Source organism: Corapipo altera, unplaced genomic scaffold (genome assembly GCF_003945725.1).
Source record: "Corapipo altera isolate COAL_440 unplaced genomic scaffold, ASM394572v1 0, whole genome shotgun sequence".
Classification (NCBI taxonomy): Eukaryota; Metazoa; Chordata; class Aves; order Passeriformes; family Pipridae; genus Corapipo; species Corapipo altera.
The window spans coordinates 80,587,141-80,613,020 of record NW_020884872.1 but is presented as its reverse complement, the minus strand read 5'-3'; the positions used below and the strand labels follow the sequence as shown (position 1 = coordinate 80,613,020).

At 43.5% G+C, this 25,880-nt stretch overlaps 1 protein-coding gene across 1 annotated transcript; it reads left to right on the top strand.

Moving 5' to 3' along the window:
• The first annotated feature begins 858 nt into the window (after positions 1-858).
• On the top strand, positions 859-25,570 carry PANX1 (pannexin 1). The gene is made up of 5 exons (XM_027643640.1): positions 859-1,072; positions 10,813-10,952; positions 19,133-19,356; positions 20,848-21,518; positions 23,237-25,570. The coding sequence occupies exons 1-5, from the start codon at positions 892-894 to the stop codon at positions 23,320-23,322; spliced, it is 1,302 nt and encodes a 433-aa protein (XP_027499441.1). The 5' UTR covers positions 859-891; the 3' UTR covers positions 23,323-25,570.
• The last annotated feature ends 310 nt before the right edge of the window (positions 25,571-25,880 follow it).

The following is a 25,880-nucleotide window of genomic DNA, read 5'->3' as shown; positions in this document are numbered from 1 at the left end:
CAGGGCAAGGCAGGTGACACTATCCCTCTACTCTGCTCTCACGAGACACCACCTGGAGTACTACATCCAGCTCTAGGGTCCCCAACATAAGGACATAGACATGTTAGAGCACGTTCAGAGGAGGCCACAAAAATGATCTGAGTGAGGGCTGGAGCACCTCTGCTGGAATACAGAGTGAGAGATTTGGAATTGTTCAGCCCAGAGAAGAGAAGACTCCACAGAGACCTCACTATGGCCTTCTAGTACCTAAATGGGGCTTATAAAAGAGAGGGACAGCAACGTTTTACAAGGATATGCAGTGACAGAACAAGAGGGGAATGGCTTTAAACTGAACAAGGACAGGTTTAGATCAGCTATTAGGAAGAAATTCTTTACTATGAGGGTGGTGAGGCACTAGCACAGGTTCCCCAGAGAAGCTGTGGATGTCCCCTCCCTGGAAGTGTTCAAGGCCAGGCTGGACCGAGCTCTGGGCAACCTGGTCTAGTGGGAGGTGTCCCTGCCCACGGCAGGGGATTGGAACTAGATAATCTTTAAGGTCCCTTCCAACCCAAACTATTCTGCTATTCTGTGACCCCTGGGGACACCCCACGGTGCCCGGCATGGCCCAGATCCCCTGCTCCGAGTTGGGAGGGCTGCGCGATCCCAGTTCCCGCCAAGAGGCGCGGCCCAGCCCGGGCACAGCATCCCCAACCTCGCCATGCCCGGGCGGGACCGGTCCAGGCTGCGGGGGCGCTGCGGAGCCGCGTCGGGCGGAGCCCGGCACAGCACAGCCCACCCTGGCCCAGCCCAGCCCAGCCTAGCCTAGCCTAGCGCAGCCCAGGGCAGCACAGCCGCGGCGTGCCGGGCCAGGCAGGGCCGTGCTGAGCTGAGCCTGGCCACGCCGTGGCCGCCATGGCCATCGCGCACATCGCCACCGAGTACGTCTTCTCTGACTTCCTGCTGAAGGAGCCGCCGGAGACGCGCTACAAGGGGCTGCGGCTGGAGCTGGCGCTGGACAAGATCGTCACCTGCATCGCCGTGGGGCTGCCGCTGCTCCTCATCTCCCTTGCCTTCGCTCAGGAGGTCTCCATCGGTAACCCCGGCAGCCCCTCTCCCGGCCCGCGGCAGACAAAGGGCTCGGCGGGCGGGGGGCGGCGGAGCGGAGCTCGGGGCGGGGGGACAGCGCTCCGGGGGTTCCCCCTCGGGGCAGGGCGAAGGGCGCCTTTGAGCCGCGGGCAGGAGAGCTGCCTTCCCGGGGAGCATCCGTGGCAGCAGGCGGTGCCTCCGTGCGGCTCACCCAGGTGTGCTGGGCTTCCCAGCGAGCCCTCCCCGCGCTTCCCGGTGCCCTCCTCCTCCCTGGGGCATTCCCTGGCCGCTGCCGTGCTCCAACACCTCCCGAGCAGGAGCCCTATCAGCCCAGCCACCGCATCTTCTCCCGTGGGAGCGATGGGGAGCGGTGGAGCCGCGCTGCCCTTTGTTTCCGAGCGCAGTTCAGCTTGGAGCGGGAGCGGCGAGCCGGGATGTGCCCCGTGAACTGCCCGTCTACTGCCGTTCCCGGCCCTCGGGGTATTTTGCAGTCAGATCTCGAGGTCGTTCAGCAGCTGTCAGGGACAGGTGGCACGGAGAAGGGCTGTCGGACCTCTGCGTTTGCACTGCGGGGGCACAGCGGTACCGTGAGGCTGGTCTCCGGCAGGACGGGCAGTGGGGAGAGCTCTCCAAAGCTTTCCCTTGCTCTGCTGCACTTCTGCAACTGTTCCAGTTCAACTTCTTGTGGGACTCGGTAAATGAAGCTGTGCTTTACAGGAAAAGGGCCAAATTCCTAATTATTTTACTATCTTTTTTTTTCTACCCCTATTCCTAAGTTACAGAAGTAATTGTGCAGCAGCCCTTGGTGTGGGGAGTGGAACTAGATGATCTTTAAGGTCCTTTCCAACCCAAGCCTTTCTATGATTCTGTAAGAATTACTCTGCATTTAAGTAGCACTATATGAATGAAAATTTCAAAAGTGAATAAGCAGTACTGTCCATTTTGATACAGGTGTGAATCACAGGACTTCCACCCTTTCAGAAATAGTTTGATTTGCTGCATGTACCTGTTGATTGGCATTCAGTGTTGTACAGCTGATCTACACCGTCTATAGGATTGAGTCAAGTGAATGTCAGAAGAATGGAAACTGGAATAGGGCTGCAAATTAGTGGTGAATCTGTGCATAGCATTAATCAGATACCAGATACCAGAGATAAGATGCCTCAGACTGCTGTACTCGGATCTAGCTACACACATGTTGCAGTAGGTGTGGGTTTGACCCAGAGCACTGTGGCCCACAATATCTGCACAAGGGAATAAAGGACAACCAGACTGGGAATACTAAGACCAGATCTGAGCCCTTTGGCTCCTCTGGTCGTTCAGAAAATGGATGTATACAGCCGTATTCTGTACTCTAACTGGCTGTTTTTAGTTTTAAATCTGCTACTGATATGTGCACATTTCTTCCTCTTAAAGCAATGAAAAAGAGGGTTTGCACTTCCATATACTAGCTTGTATATGGGCCCTTTAGTTCTTCTTTCTGCTTCTACTCTACAAGTGCTGGATACAGTTTGAAACAATGCCTGTGTGTCAGAGTTTCTTTTATTTCTTTCATTTTCTTTCCTTACATAAAGAGTGAACGCACAGTTGAACTGCATAGTTCAGTAAAATGTGCCTTACTTTCAGATGAATTCTCATCTTTCAAGTATTTCAATATTCAACTAGTTCAAATTGAATCTGTGACTGCAGTGGATTCATAAAGCAAGAATTAAAATGTGTGCTACATCTTGCTTGTGCTTTATTTTGCTTATAATCCTGAGACCTTGTTAGAAGAAAACATGGGGTTAAAAACTGAGCTCTTTTAGTTGACAAATAAATATGAAAGTAAGTATGAGAAATACATCCAGCCCCTGGAGTGGGTGAAACTGCACCACGTGGTTTCCATATAGAAAGTGATAGTATATCGGCCATGCTGCTGTTATGGCTGTTGCCTATTTCCCACACAGTCCTCACAGCTTAGCAGGCTGGCTGCTTATGACACATCCCAAAGCTGTTTCCGTTAAGGCTTTTGGGGAAACAGAGAGCGTCTTGGGGTCTGGATATACCCAGTTCTGTGAGTTCTAGTGTTCAGCCAATGATAAAATAAGAGAGCAACAATTGGTTTCAAACACTTCCTGATGTAATCATGCTTTGAAAAAGCTCAGGAGTGCTAAACTGAGAGAAAATGTCAGGGTCCATTTTTAGGTCTGAAAAAGAGCAACTCAGAGGTGGATGTGAAAGTGTTTGGTGGAAACACCTGCCTCCGGGTACAAAAACTGAATACCCTTTCCAAAAATGAATGCTCAGCTCCTATTTCTGTTGGGATAATTGTATTCTTCCCACCTCAGATTCTCTTGGCATCTCATCCTGTCACCTTTCTTTCCCTCTCTACTTTCCTTTCCATTGCAGTGTGGTATCAGCTACCAGTAATTTTCCTCCCTCACCCAGTTGCTCTTAATTGTGAAAAGTGATTAAAATGTTTACAAAGGCCATGGAGGTTTTCTGAAGCCATGAAGTAACTTTTAGTTTTGATAGAAGTTTCAGGAAATAAATGAGATTCCAGCTGAATTGCAGAGGATTTCTCTGCCAGGGGCATGGAAAACCCAGCTGCTGTGCCCAGCCAGGGAACACTGATGAAACTTCTTAGGTTAGTGTCCGTACCCTGCTTCAGCACCCTTCAGGGGCAGGAAGAGATCTAACCTGAGTTTACTTTTGGCTGTATTTTAGAAACCCAGATTTCTGAGCATCGTAAGCTGGTTCTGGTAGTGCTTAGCTGTGATTGAGCCATTCTCTGCTTGCCGTGGGAATCTTTGCTGCTTGAAATCCTTTACCTGCTATCCCTTTGCAGCTAGGCCTTGTTTTATACAATTTTTTTGTAATTTTATATATACTGGAAATGTGAAAATGGAAATAACAATAGAATTGTGAGTATTGTGTTATACATGCTTATATTCCTTAAGTTATGGCTTGATATTATTTCCTTATATTATTAGCAGTTCTTGGGTAAACATACTACAGATGAGCAGGTATTATTGTAACAGAAACCATCTAAATGAAGCTAAATCATGTTTTTAATAAGAATAGGTCTGAGTCGGGATTGAGATTCCGGTTTTTGAACTCTGTGTGTGTATATTGTGAGATGTGCTTTCTTACTGTAAACAACTTGGTTGCAAACATAGATATTTATTCCCAAGGCACTGTTTGGAGCAGGATACCACAGCAGGTAGTCAGACGAGCAGACAAGAAATGGGAACAAGCTGCTTAATTTTGGCAGCTGTTTCTAAGTTAGTTTTGGGAAAAGTATCAGTGGCTGTCTTGGGTTGAAGCTGAAAGAAAAGCAGATGTGAGAGCTGTCCACTCAGCATTTGCATCTTTTCCCATAGGAAGGCAATTGGGAATTGCTCATCTGTGCTTATCACCAAATGATGTTGTTTGACCTTTTGTGTACAAGAGCTTTCAGGCACTGCTGTGCAGTGGGCAGTGTGTGCTGGCTGCTTTCACTGCAGCTTTGCATGGGAGGTGATGACTGGGAAGGCATAAGAGGAGGGAGGGAGACAACTGGAGAGGGGAGAGAAAGGGAATTTTGTGGTGGCCACAAAAAGCAGCCTTTACTACATGTTTGATTTGGGTGTTGGTTGTGCATGGCTCATACATAGCTGGGATGAAGTAATCCTTGTGTTTTAGCATCTCTGTTTGCTTTATCGTATAAGAAAACACCTTGGAAACCTTTTCCAGGACACATAAACCATCACATGTTGAGTAGAGACATCTAAGAAACTTGGTTATAGTCATCATGAAGGCTTGGGTAGTGCTACTGGCTTATCAGCTGTGGCAGGATGTTGGGTTAGGAAGTGCCTGGCCATGGACCAACCCACAGCATCTGCATGAATCTGTCAAAATGAAGATTTGCTGCACTAAAAGCATCTCATATCCCACTGATGGTCTCTGGTGCATCCTATCCTGCTGGAGGGTGCTCAAAGGTGGGAAGGTGTAACCTTACCCTACCCTCTACACACCACAGGGTTAACATCCCCATTGACCACTTTGGGCTTTCCCAGTGGTGACAATCCTTGCTTGCCCTGCTCAATTTCCACCTAATTTCTGGGCATTTTTTCCCACACTTTGTTTTTTTTTAGTTCGCATCCCTGCAGTTGGCTGCCTGTGGGATTCGAGGTGCTTTGGCCAGCAGGAAATGGAGGGTGTCAGTGGGGAACTCTGGGTGCCGCATCCCAACAGCTTCTGTGGGTGCTACGATGGCAGCAGTGCCCATCTGCAGTAACCCTTATTGCATGTCCAGCTGTCTCTCTACACAGGTTAATCATATTTCTCAAACAGTCATAAGAATAAAAAGTATGAAAGGAGAAAATTGAGACACTAAATCACAACAAATACACAAGCTTAACTCTTGAATTAGGCTCCTTTCCTCTCCTGCTACCACCTCACTGGCCCTCTCTGCTATGTCCCTTCCCCTTCATGTTCACAAGCTGGGGAGGCTTTTGGGAAATAATCCTATCTTGTGACTTCCATAAGAGCTGGGGGTTAAGGCTGGGTTCAGTTTTAATTAGGCCAAAGACTATTACTATGGCAGCTGATGGCTGAGAGCTTGAAAAACACCTCCCAGTGCTGCTGAAGCAGGCTCTATGCTAATAGTTGATGTTTGCACACCTTGCATTTAATTCAGGAGGATGCTCCGAAACCCAGGGCCTTAATGACAGAACTGAGTCAACAAGTGTGTGAATAGCCTCAGTCTGGAGCAGCCAGACAGGCTGTGAACTTCTGTCATCAGATATGCAGACCCCAGAAGCATGTGCTGCTCTTTGGCATATAAGGAGCGCTCAGGACAGACTAGAAGTTCCAGCATCGGGCACAGGCCTGCCTGGGGAGCCAGGACAAACTTGTAAAAGCATTTACTTTAATGAAATTTATATTAATAAAATTTATATTGTCATTGGGTGAACATCTTCAACTGTTGGTAAGATTTTTTTCTGTTTAGCTTCTGCAGAGCCAGTTTTATGTTTCCTGTGGGAATGATGGTAAGCTGCTTTTGGTGCCAGAGTAAATTTAAAAAGCATCACGGGCCTCTGATGTTGCTTGAGATTTGGGGTATCACCAATGTTGGCAGTGAAGCTAGATGGTCATTGCCACCATCTTGAGAGGTTTCTCCTTCAGATGAAGGGAAAGTTTTTTCTTTTTCCTGAAGTCTCACTGGAGTGAATTTAATTCACAAGGTTTTTTTCCCCACAAATCAAAAAACCTATCACTCTGAAGGCAATCCTTGATAAACACCCAGATCTTTTATCACTGCATGATTTTGAGACTTCTCTGAGAGAAAACTGGCAGCCCCATGGAGAGGGAAAGATACTTGCTGGCTTCTCCGACCCACTCTGCTTACGCATTGCATCACATGAGTGTTACATTCTGCTACTACTCCATTGCCAAAGTAAACCTTAGGGAACAAGTTCTTTTCTCCAGTGCACCCATTTGTGTCTCTCCATACTTCCTTCTTCAACGTGGTGTCTATTCTGTTTCACCCAGCCTGCCACTTTTGGTCTGTGAGAAGCATCTATAATCTAATAGAATCATTCCTACTGGTTTGCTCTTAATACGTGTGTGTACTCCCACATGTAAATTTCATTCTTCTTTGGCATGCATTGAGATATCTTTTGTCAAATTTTAAAATATTTTTTAATGTTGTGGAGGATGTAACTTTGGATAGTGCCTGGCAGTCTGTACATTGTCTATGTGTGCCTTGATTTTCTTGTTTGGGTTTTTCTTTAGTGGCTACTCAAGTGCATAATTCTTGCTAGATAAAATCACATGTTTGGATATCATGGCTAGTTCATTTTGCCTTTTGGAAAATTACAGCAATAATTAATGGCTAGGTTTTCCTCCAAGCTTATGCAAATCTTTTTTGCAGTGTATTAGGAAACAAATAATTACTTAAGGCTTAGTCCTGTCAACTACAACCATCTGATCCTGGTTCAGGAAAAGTAATTCAGCATCTGATTAACATGGATTCTTGGAAGTACTCTATTGCAGAGAGTTAACTCTGTTAATTAGATGTGTAAGTCAGCAGAGAGATGATGAGCCACTGGAGAGGAAACCAGTCTGGCTTGCTGATTTTGCACTCTCTTTGGTGAAGGATGCAGCCAGAGAATGCTGAGCCCTTGGCTCATCCTGCCTTGCACCCCAGCAAAGCAGTCAAATACTGAACAGGGACTGTCCTTCAGATTTGAGATTTTTCCTTGGGATTCTAAGAGTTTATTTTTGTAGGTAGTTTTCCTTTTTTCAGAAAACACCTGTGGGGTGGGAATCACAGATGTGTCTTGTATCATGCTCATTTAGCATTGATAGCAAAATTTCCACCTCCACTGGGCAAAAGGAGCCAGAGTAGGTCCACTGCTTGCATATCAATTCTGAGAAGTCCTAGCTGGGGCTGCGACATTTTCTTTTAGGCACCTGATGGAGGATCCTTTCCAAATGAACTTGCAAAAGTTAGGCAAAGTGGATGCAAAGGTGTTATCCCAGGGCAGAGGATCTCCACCTGTAGTCATGCTGGCTTTTACAGTGCTGTATAGGAGCTGCAGAGGAGCCAGCTGCAGAAGAAGAGGGTTATCCCAGTACAGACATGGAGGAAATAGCTGGAGGTTTGTTGGCAGAGCACTCATGAAGACGGGCCACAGCTGGGTGGGGCGACTGCTCGTCCTCAGTGTGTGCTGGCTGCAGTGACTCAGGCTTGTACTCTGCACTTGGTTGCATGGCTGAAAGTAATCCTTGCTGCCAGCGAGCAGCTCCATGTGGCAATCTTATCACACTTATAAAAGTGACATTTTTATTACATTTGGCTGCACACCTGTTGCAGTCTTAGGTTTCTGCAGCTCTATTGGGTGGTCTCTCTTTGGGATACCATAGTAAGTGGCATTTTTTTAATCCTTATTTGTTTGCAAAAGTATAAATCAGGTGCTCCCTCTCCAAAGCTGATTTAGGACCAGGGATAGCCAAGTATAATGATAAATTGGCCAAAGACTGTTTTGACAACTGCTTAAAAAATGCAGTCATTTGTTATTCCTCATCCTTCTTGCTGCATATTTTATATCCATGTTGTTATTATGAACTTGTCTGCTGCTTTTCTCTTTCCCCATATATTACATGTGGGAACAAAATATGGGAATGGCTTCATGTCACCAAGCTAGGACATTTTTCCTTTGATAGTAGAGGACTAATAGCCATTCATAAACTAGCTGTGTGCATGACTGTGCACAGTGTGTCTGTGGAAGGCATTTGGCCCTTTGCCTAATTTCTTCTCCAATGAAAACTACAGATTTTCTTTTTAACTTCCTCCAGAATAGCCCAACATTAAGTTAATTATCAGTATAGATCTATTGCTATTATTCCTTTGGAAGGGGGAAGGAAGGAAAAAAAGATGGAAAATTGTGACCATGTTCAGAGACATTTAATGAACTGTGTTCTGTGTATTATGCACAAAAACGTATTCTCTGTTTTAAAGTCTTAACATTACCACTATTACTGCAAAGTTGTAATTTACGTTAACAAGTGTTTACAAACAAGACTGCATCTACTTAATTAAAAACCAGTACAACAGCTGGAGTGTCCCCAGCTTCTGCTTGATGTTGAGCTCTATCTGCTTGGCTCCCAGGTCAAGTTGCCAAAGGTTTCCAACCTCCATGCTGAAACACCAGAGTTTAGAAGAGTGATGTTAACTGCTCCACTGCAGCACTGGCATCGCTGGAGCTATTGTGGTATGAAGTTGTGCACATGATGTTATGGAGAAGGAAGCTGGCTGCCTTTTTCATCGCTAATTTTGGAGAAGGGTGCTGTTTGCCATTTTCCTCAGTCCTGCCTTTTAAACACTCCATCACTTTCAGTGGTGTCTCACCCGTTAAGGAGAATGAACACATGGAATGTGTTTCTTGTTGTGGATACACAGACATGAATAAGACAAAGCAACACTCCATTGCTCTCCCTTTGAAAGGGTCACTTGTTTGCTGCTTTGCACTGGGCACAGCCAGCAGCTGGAGGTTGGTTAAATGATGAGAGCAGGGCATAAATGGTCCCTATCCAGTCAAGAGCAGACACTCTAATTGCCTGCTTTTTTATTTTCTTTTTCTCCCCCCCCCCCCTTTTTTTTTTTTTTTTTTATTCTGGAGTGTATTATTTCTTGAGCTTCCACAACTAATGGAAATCCCAAAGCTTTGGGAGAGAGCAAGTGTTTGTTTGGTGCCAACTCTGCTAAGTCACATGAACTCTGCTCTCATAAACAGTAACTTGTTTTCCATAAAGGAGGCTTGTGACAGGTCAAACCATGATGATCAAACCATGCCCTTATGATACTACAGCTTAAGAAAGAATTATAATAGTGACTCATATGGGAAAGGCTTTTATTCGTAAAGCTCCTTGACTATGCTACACTCTAAAGAGGCTGTACAAGTTACAAGTGAGCGTGGTTGGCTCCTTTTCCAAAAGAAGTTCTTATTCTCTGAACTAGTAAAAAGGCATGGCAAATGATACAATTTTATATTAAATATCAATTCCCATAAAGCACACAGCAATGCCGTTAGCGCAAACTTTGATGGATATATTGAGGGGAAGAAAAGGTAGCAATATTTTCCCCCTGTTAGTCTTTTGATATTTGTGAAAGTGTTGGAAGTTGAACTCTTTGAAGAGTTGCTTGTGAAAGAGCTATCTCCACTTCGTGTAATCATTTGATGAAATGATTTCTTATTTGAACATTTATGAAAGTCTACTGGAAACGTGTGTGGGGGGGCATTTGCTTTCACTATCAAAGCTTCAGAAGGAAAATTGAGCCCCCTCATCCTGTTTTGCTGGCTTAATCTGAGGAGCCACTGATACTTCATGTCCAGTAACCACTCTTCCTTGTTGAGATATGCTGCAGGAAGTGTCACCTGGTGCCTGGACCTGGTCAGAGCAGAATTTGACCCTAAGGCTGATGCTGGCTAAATAGCTGCTCTTGCTGTCAATTAATCCTCTGATCTTAATTTGAAGTTCTGAGCAGCTGGAAAGGTCCTGTAAATGAACAGGGATGACAGTGTTATGCGTGACCTTGGGCACAGCACATCACTGCACTGGTGAGAAGAGGTCTGGCATCCTTTGGAGATATCTGAGGCTACAGTTTCTCTACTAGAAGTTACAGGAGGAAATCCTTGTTTTCAAAGATATAACTTGAACCCCTCAAAATAATTCACAGCCTCAGAGACAGGAGAAGTGGTAGCACCCTGGGCCAAACTTGTCCTTCCATCATTGCAAGGACTACCAGGTTGCAAGAAAGGTGTTTGAGGTCTTGTTTCAGTAGACGTGTGACCTGTAGGTTGTGCTTTTGGGCACGATGGCATGTGATGGCAGCTGTTGCCTCAGGACACCAGCCTCATCTGGTCACACTTCGTATATGCTTGTTCCCCTTTGGCCAGCCTCAGTTAAGTGCAAGTGAGACAGGTGTTCGAGGCCACATTGCTCACAAAACTTATGGAAATAGGCCTGAAAGATAGGTGCTTCTAATGTTCTATCTCAACTCTTAGGAGACATCAGAGAGTCCTTGTGGGAGTTATACCCTTTGGATGCAGTGGGAACTTAGTGACCCTCCTCCCTCAGAGCTGCTGTGTTTTGTGTTTGCTTAACCTAATAACTTTGGATACCATAAAATCTGGAGTGTATGCTTTTCTTCCTAAACTTTTCTTCTTTTTTTTTTTTTAATCTTTTGAGGATGTGATAACCTTTGCTTTGTTTTGCCAGGTGCTCAGATAAGCTGTTTTGCACCCAGCTCTTTCTCCTGGCGACAAGCTGCTTATGTGGACTCCTACTGCTGGGCAGCTGTGCAGCAGAAGCAACCGTCCCAGAACAATCTAGAAAACATACCCCTGTGGCTGCATAAAGTATGTATAGATCTCCATCTCCTAGAAAAGTTATTCCAACATAGAAATCTACCTTTGCCTCACTTTTCTTACTCCTCTGCTCTGCTGTAGTCCTTGGCTTTGACTTGACTCTCTATTTTTAGAACTTTTTTTTCCCCTTACTTCCAAAGATGGTAGTAGTGGAGAAGATATTTTCTGCTTTTAAATAAAGGGTCACCAGTTATCTCACACAAGAATAATGTTAGGGTTGCTGTGTTACCCTGGAGCTGAATGCTTTACCTGGCTTTAGCCAGGAACTATTTTAAAACTGGAACACAGGACACAACAACTGCCTTAATGCTAGTATCAAAACCTTATTTTAGGAAAACAGGGTAGTAAAAACATTTTATATTTTTATTGTGTTACACTTGGCCAATTATGCGTGGAGACAGACTTATGGCAGATAGGCATTGTGGGAGAGATGAAGTTAATAACTGGTACCAACAAGTCTAACTCCTGTCTGCAGTGTGCTCTTCTGCATGTCTGCAGGCTGTTCCCTTTCAAACTGTGAGCTGGCTTTCACTGCTTCAGGTAAATCAGCATCATGCTGAATGCACAGAAAGAGACTTATTTTATGGGTAAAAAGTGCAGTGGGTACTAAGATACCTGAGCTGCCTCAAAGCAGTTAGCTGAGTTTTGGCAGGAGTTACAAACAAAGTCAGGGCCATGCCAATGCCTGGAGCTGACTCAGCTCAAGAGGCAGCATTGACTTGCTCGGGCAGTGCCAATGCCAAAGTAAGAAGTGCTTTTGGGGCTCTGCAAATTTGTGTGCTGCCTTCCCCAGCCCTTTTATTACTTGCCCCAGCAAATATTGAGTTTTATGGGACAGTCACCTGCTGACAGCTCTAAGTTTGCCAGCCATGACAAATAGCTTAGGCAGTCATACTGTTACGATGCAACCCATGTTATTTTGCTGAGTAATTGAGGAACTCAGGAATTGTTGCAATTCCTTAGTGACAGCTTAGTGGTTTGTGATGTTTCCTTGTAAATACCCTGCAGACTGCCTGCAGGAAGTATGTATTAACAGCAGAGTAAGAGGCTGTAGCAGAGGCTGGGCACCTCGTCTTAACCTCCTAGATCTATGATTAGCCACCCACCCTTCTAATTCAGGCATTGGGAGCTGCAGATGCTGTTTGGAGGGCAATATTAATTAATATCCTTCTAGTGGTTGTTCCTCAGCTTCCATGCTTTACAAGTTTACAGGGAAGGAGTGGTTACAGCTATTAACAGTGAACTTTGGTTCCCAGTGTGGTATCTGAAGGTGTCTGGTTGTTCTTTGCATCCAGGGCTGACAGGTGCTGCATGACATGGGATCACTTATGCATGAAGACTGGGCTTGCTTGGGTTGTCTCCCAAATCTTGCACTGCAAGGTACGTGCAAGCTCCTTGCTCTGCAGATTTTGACTAGATAATGAATTTAAAAATGAGCAGAGCAGAGCCTTTTGGGGAGCACAGTGATGTTAATGAGAAAAGGGAGCCTTCCTATGCTCAGATCAGTGGAGACCTGACTGCAGTGCCAGGGCATGGGTGCACACAGGGGGACAGCAGGAATCGTTAGGCCCAGTTCTTCTTAAGACAACAAACTTTCTGATTTCTGGACAGCAAGGCTTTTATTTACAGAGTATCTCAGGTTCTTTCCAATACTCTGACTCAGTATCTCACTGTATTGGCATGCTGGAAAGGCTCCATAAAAAGTACTTAAGGAGGCATTATGCAGTTTTGGGAGAATGAGATTGTAGGCGCCAATTCCTGATTAAAATTGATGGGTTTTCTTATCGTGTGCTCTCTGTGCTCTGTCAGAAGTGCTGTGAAAGGTTTGCCTCTCAGGGCGGTGCTCAGGATGGTATAGAGAGTTCTTTAGTGAAGAAGCCAAATCATAACAACCTACCCTGCTTCTGTTTTAAGCATCTGATTGCCTGGAAGGTTGAAGGTTCAAACCCAGGTTGAATTACAGAGAAGGTGAAAACTTCCCATTTTCCTCCTATTTCAGAGTACAAGTTTGCACTGGGATTTTTGGTTTCTTAAACAGTAAAATGTACGTTTGAGTTCTGGGCAATCCCCAAAGCTTGGTACCTTTACTGGTTGTCCTTTCTGCTCTGGGAGATCTCTCCCAATGGTTGAATTTATCAGTTTGGAAGCTTATTTTGGAGTGGAGAGGAGGAGCGCACTGCAACTTTCTGGGTTCCTTGACTCTCAAGAGATCTGTGTGCTCCTAGAGAGTGCCTAGGACCTTTCTCCATGCAGGACAGGAGTTCTGAAATTTCCAGTGATCCTGGAATAACTCTTCATACTGGATAACTCTGAGGAGAAAGCAAAATGAGTTGTGTACTCAAATGCACAATTCAGTAAACAAAATACCTGCAGGTAGATAAATGTAAAGAAGAGACTGTGGTAGGACATGCCCATATTCTTGGTTTAACGCTAAGATTTCCTCCTCTTTGTCAGTGAAAGAGCTGTCAGAATGATTATATGGTTGAGTCCTCTGACAAGACTCCTCTTCAGGTTTGTCATTGATGAAACCTGCTGTGATCAGGCTTCACTCTTCTGTTGTCTCTGTTTTCTTCTGGGATTGTCCATTCAGGCTTAATTCCCTTAGGGGTTTCTTGTGTCTGTCGGAAGTGTCGAAACAGACATACTGGTTTGTAAAGATGAGTAGTAAATAGAGACAAACAGTGGTGAGGTGGGATAGAGGAGATATGTATTTGTTCCCCCTGTGCAGATAGTTTGCTTATTGTCTCCAAAGGTGACTGCTGCACCTGACAATTTGTTTTAGTAAAACTTGTCTTGATCCTTAACTGGAATAGAGACAAGCTTTTGGCCATTGTGTGTGGGCAGTCTAGTGGAGGAGGAGACTGCACTATGAAGCCTTTTTAATCCATAGTGCACAGAAAAATGGGAAATGAGTGGTTTAATAAGATTCAGTGGGAAGATACACTTCATTATTTGGTGCGTGGAGGATAGAATCAGACAGAACTGTAGGGGGATCCTCCTCTTGAGTCATGAGGTTCAGAAAGGACCCCCTTGTGTTCTAAACTCCTCAGAGAGGAGTTCAGACTTAGTGGCTAGATTCAGACTTAGTCCCAGACTTCGGCAACAGTTTATTTCTAAAGGATTATGTGTGCACAGTCAATCCTTTATATCACTTAGCTAAGATTTCAAGGTTTAGCGTGTTTTTGATCACTTACCGACAATGTGTTATGGCAAGGAATCTCCCAGCCTCGAGGAGTAACCTTGAGAGGTATCCATACTCAAGGTATGCAGCCTGCAGCCATTCAGGAAAGCTCAGCAGGCCCTGGGCTGCCCACTGGTATAGAGTTTGATAATTGACTTTTAGTCAATCTGTATACCAGCAAGAGGTCTGGGTCACCATTCCAGACAGCCCTTGACTACCAAGTTGCCATCTGTCCACCAAAGTCCAGAATAAGCTGGATGCAGCCATCACAGCCTACACTGTTGAGTATGGCTTGAGCTAATTGACACTGGTGAAATACAGTTTTTCAGCTATATCAAAACAGAAAGTATTTAACAGGTGGGATATGGTGTGGTTTGAGATTCACTAGTAGGTTTGAAGACAGGATAGGATCTCAATCAGAATGATGAGTCATTTATAGCTGTTTCTTCTGAACACTAGTGAGACATCTTCCATTGCTGCAAAGAGGAATAGGTTTGTATCCAGAGGGAGTTTAATACCTTTGCTTCTGGAAATATGTAATTGCCATCACTGGTCTGTTTGGAGAAGCCTTTGCTTAGGCTCTTCCCAGTGACAGACAGAAATTCGGAACTGAAGAGGGAGGCAGACACTTCACCATGTTCATATATTTTAATGAGAAATATTGTAATGTCAGGTGAGGGAAGACGCTTCAGTGCTTCCTTCTTTGTTGAATACTGTCTGCAAATTAATTTTCTCAAACCTGTTATCCAGACCTGTGCAGCTTAAAGCTTTGTGGTATTGTGCTATTGTTAGTTTTTGACTGTGGTCAGATATGGTAGAAGTCAGAACGCTTGCAATCAGCTTGTATGGTGTTTGCCGAGAGGAAATAAGGACTGAAGATGCAGTAAAATTAGAAAACTGTAGTTTTCTAAATGCCATTAAAGTGGTTTTCATCGTCTGCCAGCCATCTTTATCCAGACCTTGGCAAGCTTTCTGCAGACTTGGTCCTTGAAAATGCTTTTTATGTCAGTCCACCAACACCCGCTATATTTTTTCTGGATGATAAAAGTGTATTTGAGGTTATAAAGAAGTTATTTAAATGCCCTTTTAACTTATTTGCTGCATATATGCTGTGTTTTAGAACAGTTGAAACTGGCGATGTTATGTAACAGACTGTTTTGTGTTTTAGTCTGATTTTATCTTTCACCTTCAGGAGAGTGTGGTGCCCAATGCATCTTTAAAAGACAGTTTTGTGATTCCAACATCTTATGTGCTTAAGCAAACAGATTACTGGAACACTTCTTCTATACCCATGCATATGTTCTGGCTGAACAGTGAGCTGATTACTAACAAATTTACTTAAACTGCCTATAACGTACACTCAGCTCAAAGGCCTGTGAAATGAACTGCAGCAGTACAGAATAAGGGGCAGCAAACCTCTTGGCTTCCTAGTGTTCTGCTTCCTTGGGAACCTGCTGTCCCACCCAGTGTGCTGTCAGACTAAGGGTCAAGCAAGGCCCTTGCTTTCAGGAGCTCAGCAATACTTACCAGAAAACACACAGGGGACTGCCGTTCAAGTCCCTGGTGTGTGTGCCACTCATTTTGTCTGTCTCATACTGAATGTTAATCAAACAATAGCTGTATCTGGTACCTTCCAGAATCTCAGATTAGTTTAGATGAAGCTTTGCTACTCCGTTTTTGAGCGCCAAAATCGATGGGCTCTTGCCTGTCCTTTTCTCCTTGCAGCTGGGTGGCAGTGAAGACTGAACATCCAAGTTGAAGATGTGTTGTAGCCCTCAATGTACTTTCACTAATGAAGTTCAGAAAGGAGCATTTTGAGCCATTTGATGTTTTATCTATTCTAATGTGTCTGTTGTAATCTGCTTTCAGAGGACCTTTCTTCAGTTATGCAGTCTCATACTATTGCGAACTTTCTGTTGAAAAGGAACTTGATAACTACACAGCAAAGGAAAAACTGAGTTTTACTTCTAGGCCAGTATCTTTCTTTGGCATATCTTTGACCACACAGTACTTGGTTGGTGGCACTTCCCGTTTAACTTCAATCCTGCAAACTACCCACGACTGAAGTAGCTTTTTCTCCTTGTGTATTTGGTGCCTTGGAAGCAAATAAACCTTAAAACCATAAACCATAAAAGAAAAGTGGGTGGCATATGGTCATCTGTGCATGAATACCATGGAGTCCTCTTCTTAAAATGGCAAGTCATTATGTGTGACTGTAAAATGTAGTCAGACGAGCTGGATAATCTGAGTCTGTTGCTCTGAAACCTAGGACTCATGCCAGATAACTTTGCATTTTCACTTCTGCCTGTTGGTTCTAGGCCTTAATTTTTAATGATTCAAAACAATTTGCTAGTTATCTAAGCCTACTGTTAACAAATAGAACAAGCGTATCTTTCATTTTCAAAAAAGCCAGAATCCGAGAAGGATGGAGTCGTGCGTCAAGTGCTGTGGAAGGGCTGACAAATACAGGCTTTTGTTTCCAAACAAAAAGAGCTGGACTAATGGTCACGCTGCTGCTCTGGTTTTGAGACCATTCAGAACAGAGCTGCATAGTGTTTTCTCATGCTGCCATAAGCTACAGCTTTGGGAGTGATGAGAACCTGGCAATGGGAAGCCCAGCAAATGCATGGCAAATGTGCCTTTAGCCCAGTGGTGCCATGCTTCTAGGTGAGGAGGCTTCTAGGTGAGGTGGTGAAGGAGTTGGGGAGAGGAGGATGTGCAAGAGAAGATGGCAGAGGCAGGTTTTCTTAAGGCAACAGCCCAATGAGGTAGGGGAGATGGGGGGACTGGAGGACATCTAGGGCAGAACAAGAGGGCTGATGCCAATTTGCTACACAAGTGCAGAGTGTACCCACAGTCTTTCAAGGTATAAAGGAAGAGATGGAGACTGAGACAATGGAGGTTTGGGGCTGTGACTTCAGTGTGTCAACTATCTTGCCTCTTGCCATGTGTCTTGTAGGACTTGGGGTAAAGAAGTCTCAAGGATTAATGGGATACCACTAGTGGCATTTCCACTTTTGAGGATCAGAAAGGAAATTCATAAATCTCCTATGCCTGTAAAATTTTAAGTGAGTGAGGTGGTATAAACCAATGTAAGGGGCTTTGGTTGCTCCTTACCAAGTCACATGTTTCTTCATTGTTTCTTTCCCTACCTGGTACCAGTGGAAGGGAGCTCAGAGGTGTATGACGCAGAAGTAAGTGTAGTCAAACAGGCTTTGCAGCAATTTCTACATAATACTGAATTGAGAGAACTGACAGAGCCTGGACATGCAACCATAAAGCTGTGGGTAGGCCAAGGCATCCAGGACTCAGACCTCTGAGACCTGGTGGCATTGTCCACAGGGATAAATAAGGAGAGCAGATTCTTGTGCTGTTGGGCTTGAGTTGATGAGATGTTTATAAAAACGTGCTGGACATGCCAGAGCTTTACATCTCAATTGGAAAGGCTAGACCTGGAAAAAAAGAAAATGATCTGAGGTTATCTGCTGTGTGCAAAGAGGGAAGAGAGGTGGTAGTGGGGGCAGAGCTCTTGACAGTTTTTATGGTCTGCTGGGGGTAGGAGAAGTCAGTTTTTATTTATGATCTAATACATCACATGCATTCCTACTATCAATAATTACACAGGATTTTGCTTTAATGGTAGATTATATTTGAAGTAACTTTCCTGAATAAAATGTTCAGTAACATAAAATTACCTATTTTGTGCATGCAAAACTTTAATCTTTCTTCATTAATGCAAATACAAGTTAACACAGTAATATTAGATACAGATTCTCATCTTGTTAAATACCTACAAATGTAAGTGGAGCTTTTCCACTGGCACTGATTAATGACTTCAGTCCAAGTTTCCTCTAAAATTCTCCACTGGCTTTTTCAATGACTGTGCATGTGCACATGGCTGTAACACTTATGATGCCTTACATCTGTTTCACATTTATTCACCAGAACTAATTTAAAATTCCTTCAGAACTGATGCTAGATTTGAGTTCAGTGTGCTTGTTATCAAAAGCTGAATGTAATGAATTAGAGTTTGGCCAAATTTGCAGTACATTTCATTAACTAACTGCTTGTCTAACCAGATCTTACATCATGTCTCTGTAAGGGTAATGTTATGTATGATTGTACACCTTGAATTTAATGTCACAGTAGATAGAAAATACCATCTTTCCAGCATCTGGAGGGAACTACAGTTAAAATCTCATGATAAAAACCTCCTACTTGCTTATGAGTAGAAGGAAGACGGAAAGACTTAAAACTGTTGTATTTTATACCTGCTTCAACCCTTTCCCTAAGCAATGGGGACTGTGTAAAGGCTGACTTCTCAGTGCTGCATTAACACCAGATGATTCTGATGCTGTATGTTGGTTTCCATTTAGGAGTTACCTGAAAATAAATACTCTGAAATATTGCAGCCAAACTTACATCCTTTACAGGTATTGTACATCATGCACTCTAAACAGACGTGTTTGCAGGCAGATGCAGAGCTATTATGGGTCTATTAATTAACCTCCTGACAGCTAATGGAAAGCAGGAGAGATATTGCTGGTGTTTGGAGCATTCTAATTGCTATGAATAGTAATGACATGTCGGGGAGGGGGTGTGACACTATCCTCTTCTTCCAGTCAGCCTCTCTGATAGCTGCTTTGCTTTGCTGTTTGTTGTTGCCCAGGTTAGTGCTGTGTTTCTCAATGTCAGCTTGAGCAGTGCAGTTCTGAATATGTTTGTGTGTTTGTTTGTTGTGGTTTTTTGTTTGTCTGCTTTTTGTGAGGGGGAGCTCTAAGTAGCAGCAAGGTCACTGGAGCTGTCTAGAAAGAGATTTTGCTTCACTGCATATCCCAAAACCTGCAAAAGTGGGTTTTACTAGAAGGATTTAAATAAAATGTAAGGGAATTTAGTAGGCTTATAGGGAACTTAATACTTATAGGGAATGATTGGCTAACTTATTTTGTATACAAGTGAAGCTTAATGAGGATTTTTTTTCTTCCTTCAGTTCTTCCCATACATCCTTCTGCTCGTCGCTATCCTGCTGTATCTACCATGTTTGTTCTGGCGCTTCACTGCAGCACCTCACCTTTCCTCAGACCTGAAATTTATTATGGAAGAACTTGACAAAGCCTATAACAGAGCAATCAAAGCTGCTAACAGCATTCGCAGTGGAGACCCCAGGGATCCTACTGACTTGGTTCCAGCTGTTAATGAGAACTTGACACAGAGGTAAGATGTTGAGGCTTGGCTTTCTTTGCTCTTTTCCTCAAGTTCTTAACAGATGTGACATCTGTACTCTCTTAGAAATTTATTGCAGAGGTTTAAATGGTGACCTGACATACTTAAATTTGGTTAAAAAAAAAAGGAGATACCTGAAATAATTACTGTGGGCACTTGGAGCTGGAGTTTATAACTTTTTTTTTTCGAAGAAAACATGTAATGAGCTGTTCAGATTACTAACTACCTGAAATGTTCTGATGTCTGTAGTTGTAGTAGGTGTTAAGTAGTTTTACCCACCACAGTGTAAGAAAACAGAGATGCTGCAGTCCTCAGTTCTTAATGCTCTTGCACACTGTGAGTCAGTTACTTGTCGTCTCCGGTCCTTTAAGATCTAGATCTGCAAAGCTTCTGATCAAATTAAAAAACAATAAAAACTAAACACCAAAAGCAACCTCTCCCCTCTCTGATCAAATTGGTACTCTGTTCTGATCAGATGCAGTTTCTGCTTCCTTCTACATCAGGGTACCTGTTTCTCTCTGCGTATGGGGGTATACTAGGGACTTAGGTCCATTCTTTAAAGTGCGGAGTTAGATCTTAACAAGTGAGAAACCTTCCAGTGTTCTATTATTGAACAAGTGCTTGGGGAGTCTGATTTTCCTCATTGATTTGCTTACTAGACTTGTTTTGTATTGGAAAAGAACAAAAATATTTTTTTGCCATGAAGTCTATACTCTTTTTCAGTTTTCTAATGTTTGAGCTCTTTTGTCTCTTAAGTGACTTTTCTGTATTAGAGTGACAATATTTTTCATTTATTTGCCATTCTGTTGGTCTTCTACTGACTTGAATAAAACTACCCTTGATTTACCCCAAAAGAGGATGTGGACTTGTTGGAGCAGGTCCAGAGAGGGTCACCAAGATGATTAGACGGCTGGAACACCTCTCCTATAACGACAAGCTGAGAAAGCTGGGGTTGTTCTACCTGGAGAAAAGAAGGGTCTGGAGAGAGCACATTGCAGCCTTCCAGTACCTAGAGGGAATCTACAAAAATGCTGGAGAGGGAGTTTTTAGAAGGTCGTGTAGTGACAAGATAAGGTGGAATGGCTTTAAACGGAAAGAAGGCAGGTTTAGATTAGATATTGGGAAAAAATTCTGTGAGAAACCTGTGAAAAACCCTGTGAGAGTGGTGAGGCTGGCACATGTTGCCCAGAGAAGTCGTGGATGCCCCATCTCTGGAAGTGCTCAAGGCCAGGTTGGATGAGGCTTCAAGCAACCTGGTGTAATGGAAGGTGTCCCTGCCCATGGCAAGGGGGTGAGGCTTGGTTGGAAGTGTATGATTTCTAAAGAACTCTTCCAACCCAAACCATTCTGTGATTCTATGATTTTAAGAGGGATTTCAATCTCGTGTTTATTTTAGATTACTAGATTTTATTGATGTTTGAGGTAGGTGAATGCTGCAGCATCTGCTCTGTATGATTTGGTGGTTTTTTCTCTCTTTTCCAGTTTGTGGGAAATATCTGAAAGCTACTTCAAATACCCAATTGTGGAGCAGTACCTGAAGACAAAGAAGAATTCCAAATGTTTAATAATTAAATATATTACCTGCCGTTTACTCACACTAGTAATTATTTTCATTGCATGCCTCTATCTGGGCTACTACATTAGTCTCTCCTCTTTGAGTGATGAGTTTCTCTGCACTATCAAAACTGGGATCTTAAAGAATGACACAACTGTTCCAGAAGTGGTTCAGTGCAAGCTTATTGCTGTTGGTGTTTTCAAGGTACTCAGCTATATTAACCTGATAGTCTATCTGCTAGTGATGCCACTGGTAGTGTATGCAATGTTTGTCCCATGGAGGTGGAATTCAGGTATTCTCAAAGTGTATGAAATCCTGCCAACTTTTGATGTTCTGAAACTTAAGTCAAAGTGTTTTGATGACTTAAGCCTTTACCTCCTCTTTCTTGAGGAAAATGTGAGTGAACTTAAATCATTTAAATGCCTCAAAGTGCTGGAGAACATTGCAGTTTCTGAGAAGTTTGATATCATGCAGCTTTTGGTAAACCTTGGTACTATTAAGACTGATACGATAGATGGGAAGCCAGGGACAGCTGAGCTGGAGAAACCTGAGGAAACAACTACAGAGGAGCTGGAAAAAGATGCAACAGAGCTACAAGGTAAGCCAATCTAGGTATGTATTCCTACCAAAAACATTTTTAAAATATTCTGTAAGACAATGGACCCACCTAGTCCTTGCTATATTGTCTGCAGTATAACTGCTATAACCTCACATCTGTGCCAGAAGATTGTGCTGTTGCAAGTCAGTGACACAGGCTAGACCCTGAAGTGTCTGTTGTTGGTCCTTGCTAACACATCTGCTCGAGCACCGAGAGGCTTCAGCTGTCTGAACTTGAACTTCTTACAACCCCCTGCACAGTAGAAGAGCACTAGATTGGTGTACAGTAGGCTGTGCTTGAAGAAGCTCTAGTAAGAAAGTTGGTGGCTTCAGGACTTTTTTTTTTCCAGAAATTAGCTCTGAAGTGTAGTAACTGCTGCTTCTGCATTCAGGCTTTGGCAGAAGTCTTAGGCGAATGTAAAAATAAGTCTGATGCTCAGAAATGCTGCTGGCAGAGGAAGAGATGACAAAAGAAGGGAAGTGGGACTGTGGCCAGTGAACACGCTCCTGTTCTGTCTTACACAGAGAGCAAGGAATACTGCATGTAAAGTGATTTTTGCCAAAATGGTCAGAGTCAATCTGAATTGGTGCAAAGATTTTCTGAATATCCCACCAGTTCACAGACAAAATAGGCTCTGAGCAATCACTCCTGTATAAGATATAGTCTAGGATTCTGTCCTAAAAAGTGTGGCATATTTTAATTGTGATTCCAGTTCCATCCTCAAGTGCAGAATTAGAGAAGCCAAATATCCAGGGAGAGGCATAAACCAAAAGGTTTTACAAAGTCCTTCACTCCTTGAAGTGATAATGCCTTAAAATGTTTGATGGCTGACCTGAGTAGGTGAGCATAATGCTGGGGGCAAATTAAAGAGCTGTTTCAAAGGCAGGAAAAAATCTATTTTCCTTTTATTTAGTCTGCCCTGTACTTAATAAAAAAGAAGCAGCAGTACTCGGGTGCTGACTGTTCCTCTGTACTTAGGTCAAGAAGTTCTGGTAGTCTGAGATCTGGTAGACTGAGATCTGGAGGAGAAGTCAATTTATATAAGCAGAATTATTTTTGAACCAGAAGAAGCATTTCTGGCAACCAGCTCTAGTACAGCAGTTGGGAGTAATTCTGACAATGTATAGTTTTTCTTGTAAATGTGTCCCTTTATGACGGGTGGGTTTTGGCAGGAGAATGTAAGAGCCCAAGGTGGAGGTCTCTGCTCAAGGAACTGAGACAGTTAATAGAAAATCCTACTAATTTTTAGCTGAAAGCAGAACTTTTGAGAACATTTTCATCTCACAAAAAACACTTGTAAGACTTTTGTCCAGAACAGAAGAAACTCGTGGTTGTAGCTCTTAAAATGCATTGCAGAAAGAAGCTCCTGTTTCATGACCAGCTAGTGCAGCCTTCTCCTGCCTGGGGGCAGCTGCAGGCTTCACCACCCATCATCAAGGCTTCACCCATGGCTCATCAGATTTTCTTCTGTGGCATCAGCATGTTTTAATTAGTAATCAACAAAACAGTGTTAACAAAAGAGTGGTAGATGCTGTCTGGGCTAGAGATGTGCAGGGCATCCTGCAGCTGGGTGCCACATCCGGACAGCCAGGGGCAGCTGAAGGCAGCACTGGACAGCCAGCACTGGAGGACGAGCTTGGTGGCAGTTCCTTTGTACACAAGAAGATCTTGAGTGGTTTTAAAGCTCATTCACTTCTAAAGTTTTACTTTCTCTGTAGTTTTGACAGACCATAATGCAAGCGGCAATGTGAATCCGAGAGAAGACAAAAGACTTCGCCAGAGACTTATAGATTCTTCATGCTGATGCTTCCCTGCTGCAGGAGCTCTGTTCTGTGGGAAGACTCCTCCTCTGCCTCTGCTGTGCTCAACACAAGGTGCTGCTCTTTGAATGCGACCGTCTCCATCGCCTGACAGTTCCCCAGAGGCCAAACTGGTTTACAGACTACTTGATATATATTCAGGAGTCATGTGCCTGAAAAAGCAGGTTGTAGACTTTCATTATTTATTAAAAAAGACCCTAAACAAACCACACCCAAGGAGCAACAAGAATAAAAGATTTCTTTCCTGAGTGACAAGTGACGTGCATTGAATGCAGTCGAAGCTGGCAGCTGGAAAAAGCTCACACCACACGGTACAGGGATGGCAAACATAACCCTGCATGTAACAAAAAGAGATGGCCACATTGCATCCTGAAGTGTTGGTCTGCTGGGAGTGGCCATCTCAGTTCTGGGGTTTAAGTAAGGTAACTTTGGGCTCTCTGCCCTGGAAAAGGGGGTTGGGAGATGGGGTTTTTTAGTGAGTCTAGTTAATCTGTACCAGGTGGTGGCTGGCCGCTGATATTGGCTGTGTCTTCATGGAAAAAATAGAGGTTGCTCTGCAGCCTGACATGTCTTGGTTAGCTGTACCAACATTCATGTCTGGCATTAAGTACATGGCACTGGTGGAAAAGAAACTACAAACAGGCTTAGAATAAGGGAGTACTGTAAACATTAGGGATTTTGAATTTTCCATGTGTTAATAAATTAATAATGTCTTAACACCTTTTTTACAAAATGTACTGGTATGTAAGCTAAACAGTTTAATTTCTCTCTCTTAGTTGTTTTGGTCTTAGTGTCTAACAAATCTGCCTTGGCGTTTTGGACTGAAGATCAGTGAAGTTGGTCCCATTTTTGTAATGCTTTGTTGAAGTTGTTTGGTAGTGTTTTTATGCGTGGAAGCTTTTTCGACGTGTTTGTAGTATCAAATGCAATATTAGTTTTGCTGTTTTCCAAGCCATGCTTGAGAAGACAGACTTACTTACTTGTATTACAGTAGCACCTGAATGCTTCAGCAGAGCCAAACACCTGGTAGCCAAGGTGAGGTAGATGTAAATACAATGAAAGGTGGTTCTCCCCACACACCATGTGACTGTATTAAAGATAAGATGCTGAAGTGGATTGGAACAGACAAGGGGGAGTGTTTATAAACTGGAAAACTCTCCTGGTTTGTTATTGGACTCTTTGGAGAGAGCAGTATTCAGCTTTAATGTTGTCCCTCGGGACCAGGACCTCAACCTTCAATGAGTATTAAAATGACCTTTGGCTTGAAATTTTAGATACAAGATAAGGTGGGTAGGGGGTGAAGCACTGCAGTAGCAAGTGTGTATGTTTCACAAATGTTATATGCTGATTTGTTTGTCTGTATTGTCCATGTAACTGAAATTATTTGCCTTTCACCTCTTCCAAGTTGTCTTTTTAACCTGCCCAGAAGTAGGACTTCTTTTATAGCTAGATAGGATATCCCTGTTCCAGTTTCTCTGTGTCACCCTCTGTTGTGATTTTGTCTGCTAGCATTCTGCATGTGGCTGTGGATGAGGGAAAAGCAGAAGTGATTGGTGTTACCGTTTTTGCACAAAACTCTTTCAAAGAGAGTGCACCTACTTGAATTCAGCAGCTGTTGTTGAACAAGTGGATCCAAAAGTGCTGCCGTACTATACTTTGGGCTAGCATTACAAGAACTTTTCAGTTATTATATGGCTTTTAGCTAAGACAAGCCTTATTTTAAAATAAATCTTTAAAGCCATAGTATTATGCTACCTCTGCACAGGAGAGCAGCACAGCTGCAATCCTAATGTCTGTTGCATTACCAGCAAGAAACAGGGCTTGTGCTGGATAGTGGTGGTCCAAACTGCTGAATTTTTTTGCCATACTTCTGACAGCAAACCTACAACCCCTCTGACCTTTTCTAGATTCTTTGTGGCTGTGCTGATGTGTTGCTGATGGTCCTTCATATATGGGCAATGCAAGTGCACGTTGTGCATTGTGTGTTTCGGACAAGGAGCTATAGTGCAATAATAAGATTTTGTGATGTGGATGTATTTGAACTGTTTGATGTAAGTAGAGTTCTCAGTCTTTAAAATTCAAAGCTCCTGAAAGCCATGTGTTCATGTTTCAAGTTGGATATGTACCTAACTTTTTACTAATTCCCCTTTTGTATTTAAAAATATGACTTGCTGCAGTGAATCTCTTGTTGTCTTCTAAAGTGCTCAATAAAATACATATAAATTCTCCTTAGTTATTGCTCCTTCAGCCAGCTTTATACCCCCGGGCGAGCTCCGAGCCGCGATCTTCTGCAGTCGTTGGGCTGCATGACATTTCTGCTCTGACGTGCTGCTTTTCCATGCAGTTGCACTCCCCCAGGCGCTACTCCAAGGCAAGTACATCTGTGGGAAAGGCAAAATCAATCTCTTCAGCTGTCAGAATCCTTCTTTACCAGTGGCCCCAGCTCATGGAAATTCTGTGCTGTTTATACACCAGCTCTGCTATCTTCCAGGACAGGTCAAATCTGAGCTAGTTTAAAGGTCTGGCAGGAAGTTTTCAGCCT

Excerpts from the sequence above, each read along its gene's own strand:
- PANX1 (XM_027643640.1), top strand. The coding sequence starts at position 892 with ATGGCCATCGCGCACATCGCCACCGAGTACGTCTTCTCTGACTTCCTG. Across the intron at positions 10,953-19,132 it reads TACCCCTGTGGCTGCATAAA|TTCTTCCCATACATCCTTCT; the intron begins GTATGTATAGAT and ends TTCTTCCTTCAG. Across the intron at positions 19,357-20,847 it reads AATGAGAACTTGACACAGAG|TTTGTGGGAAATATCTGAAA; the intron begins GTAAGATGTTGA and ends TCTCTTTTCCAG.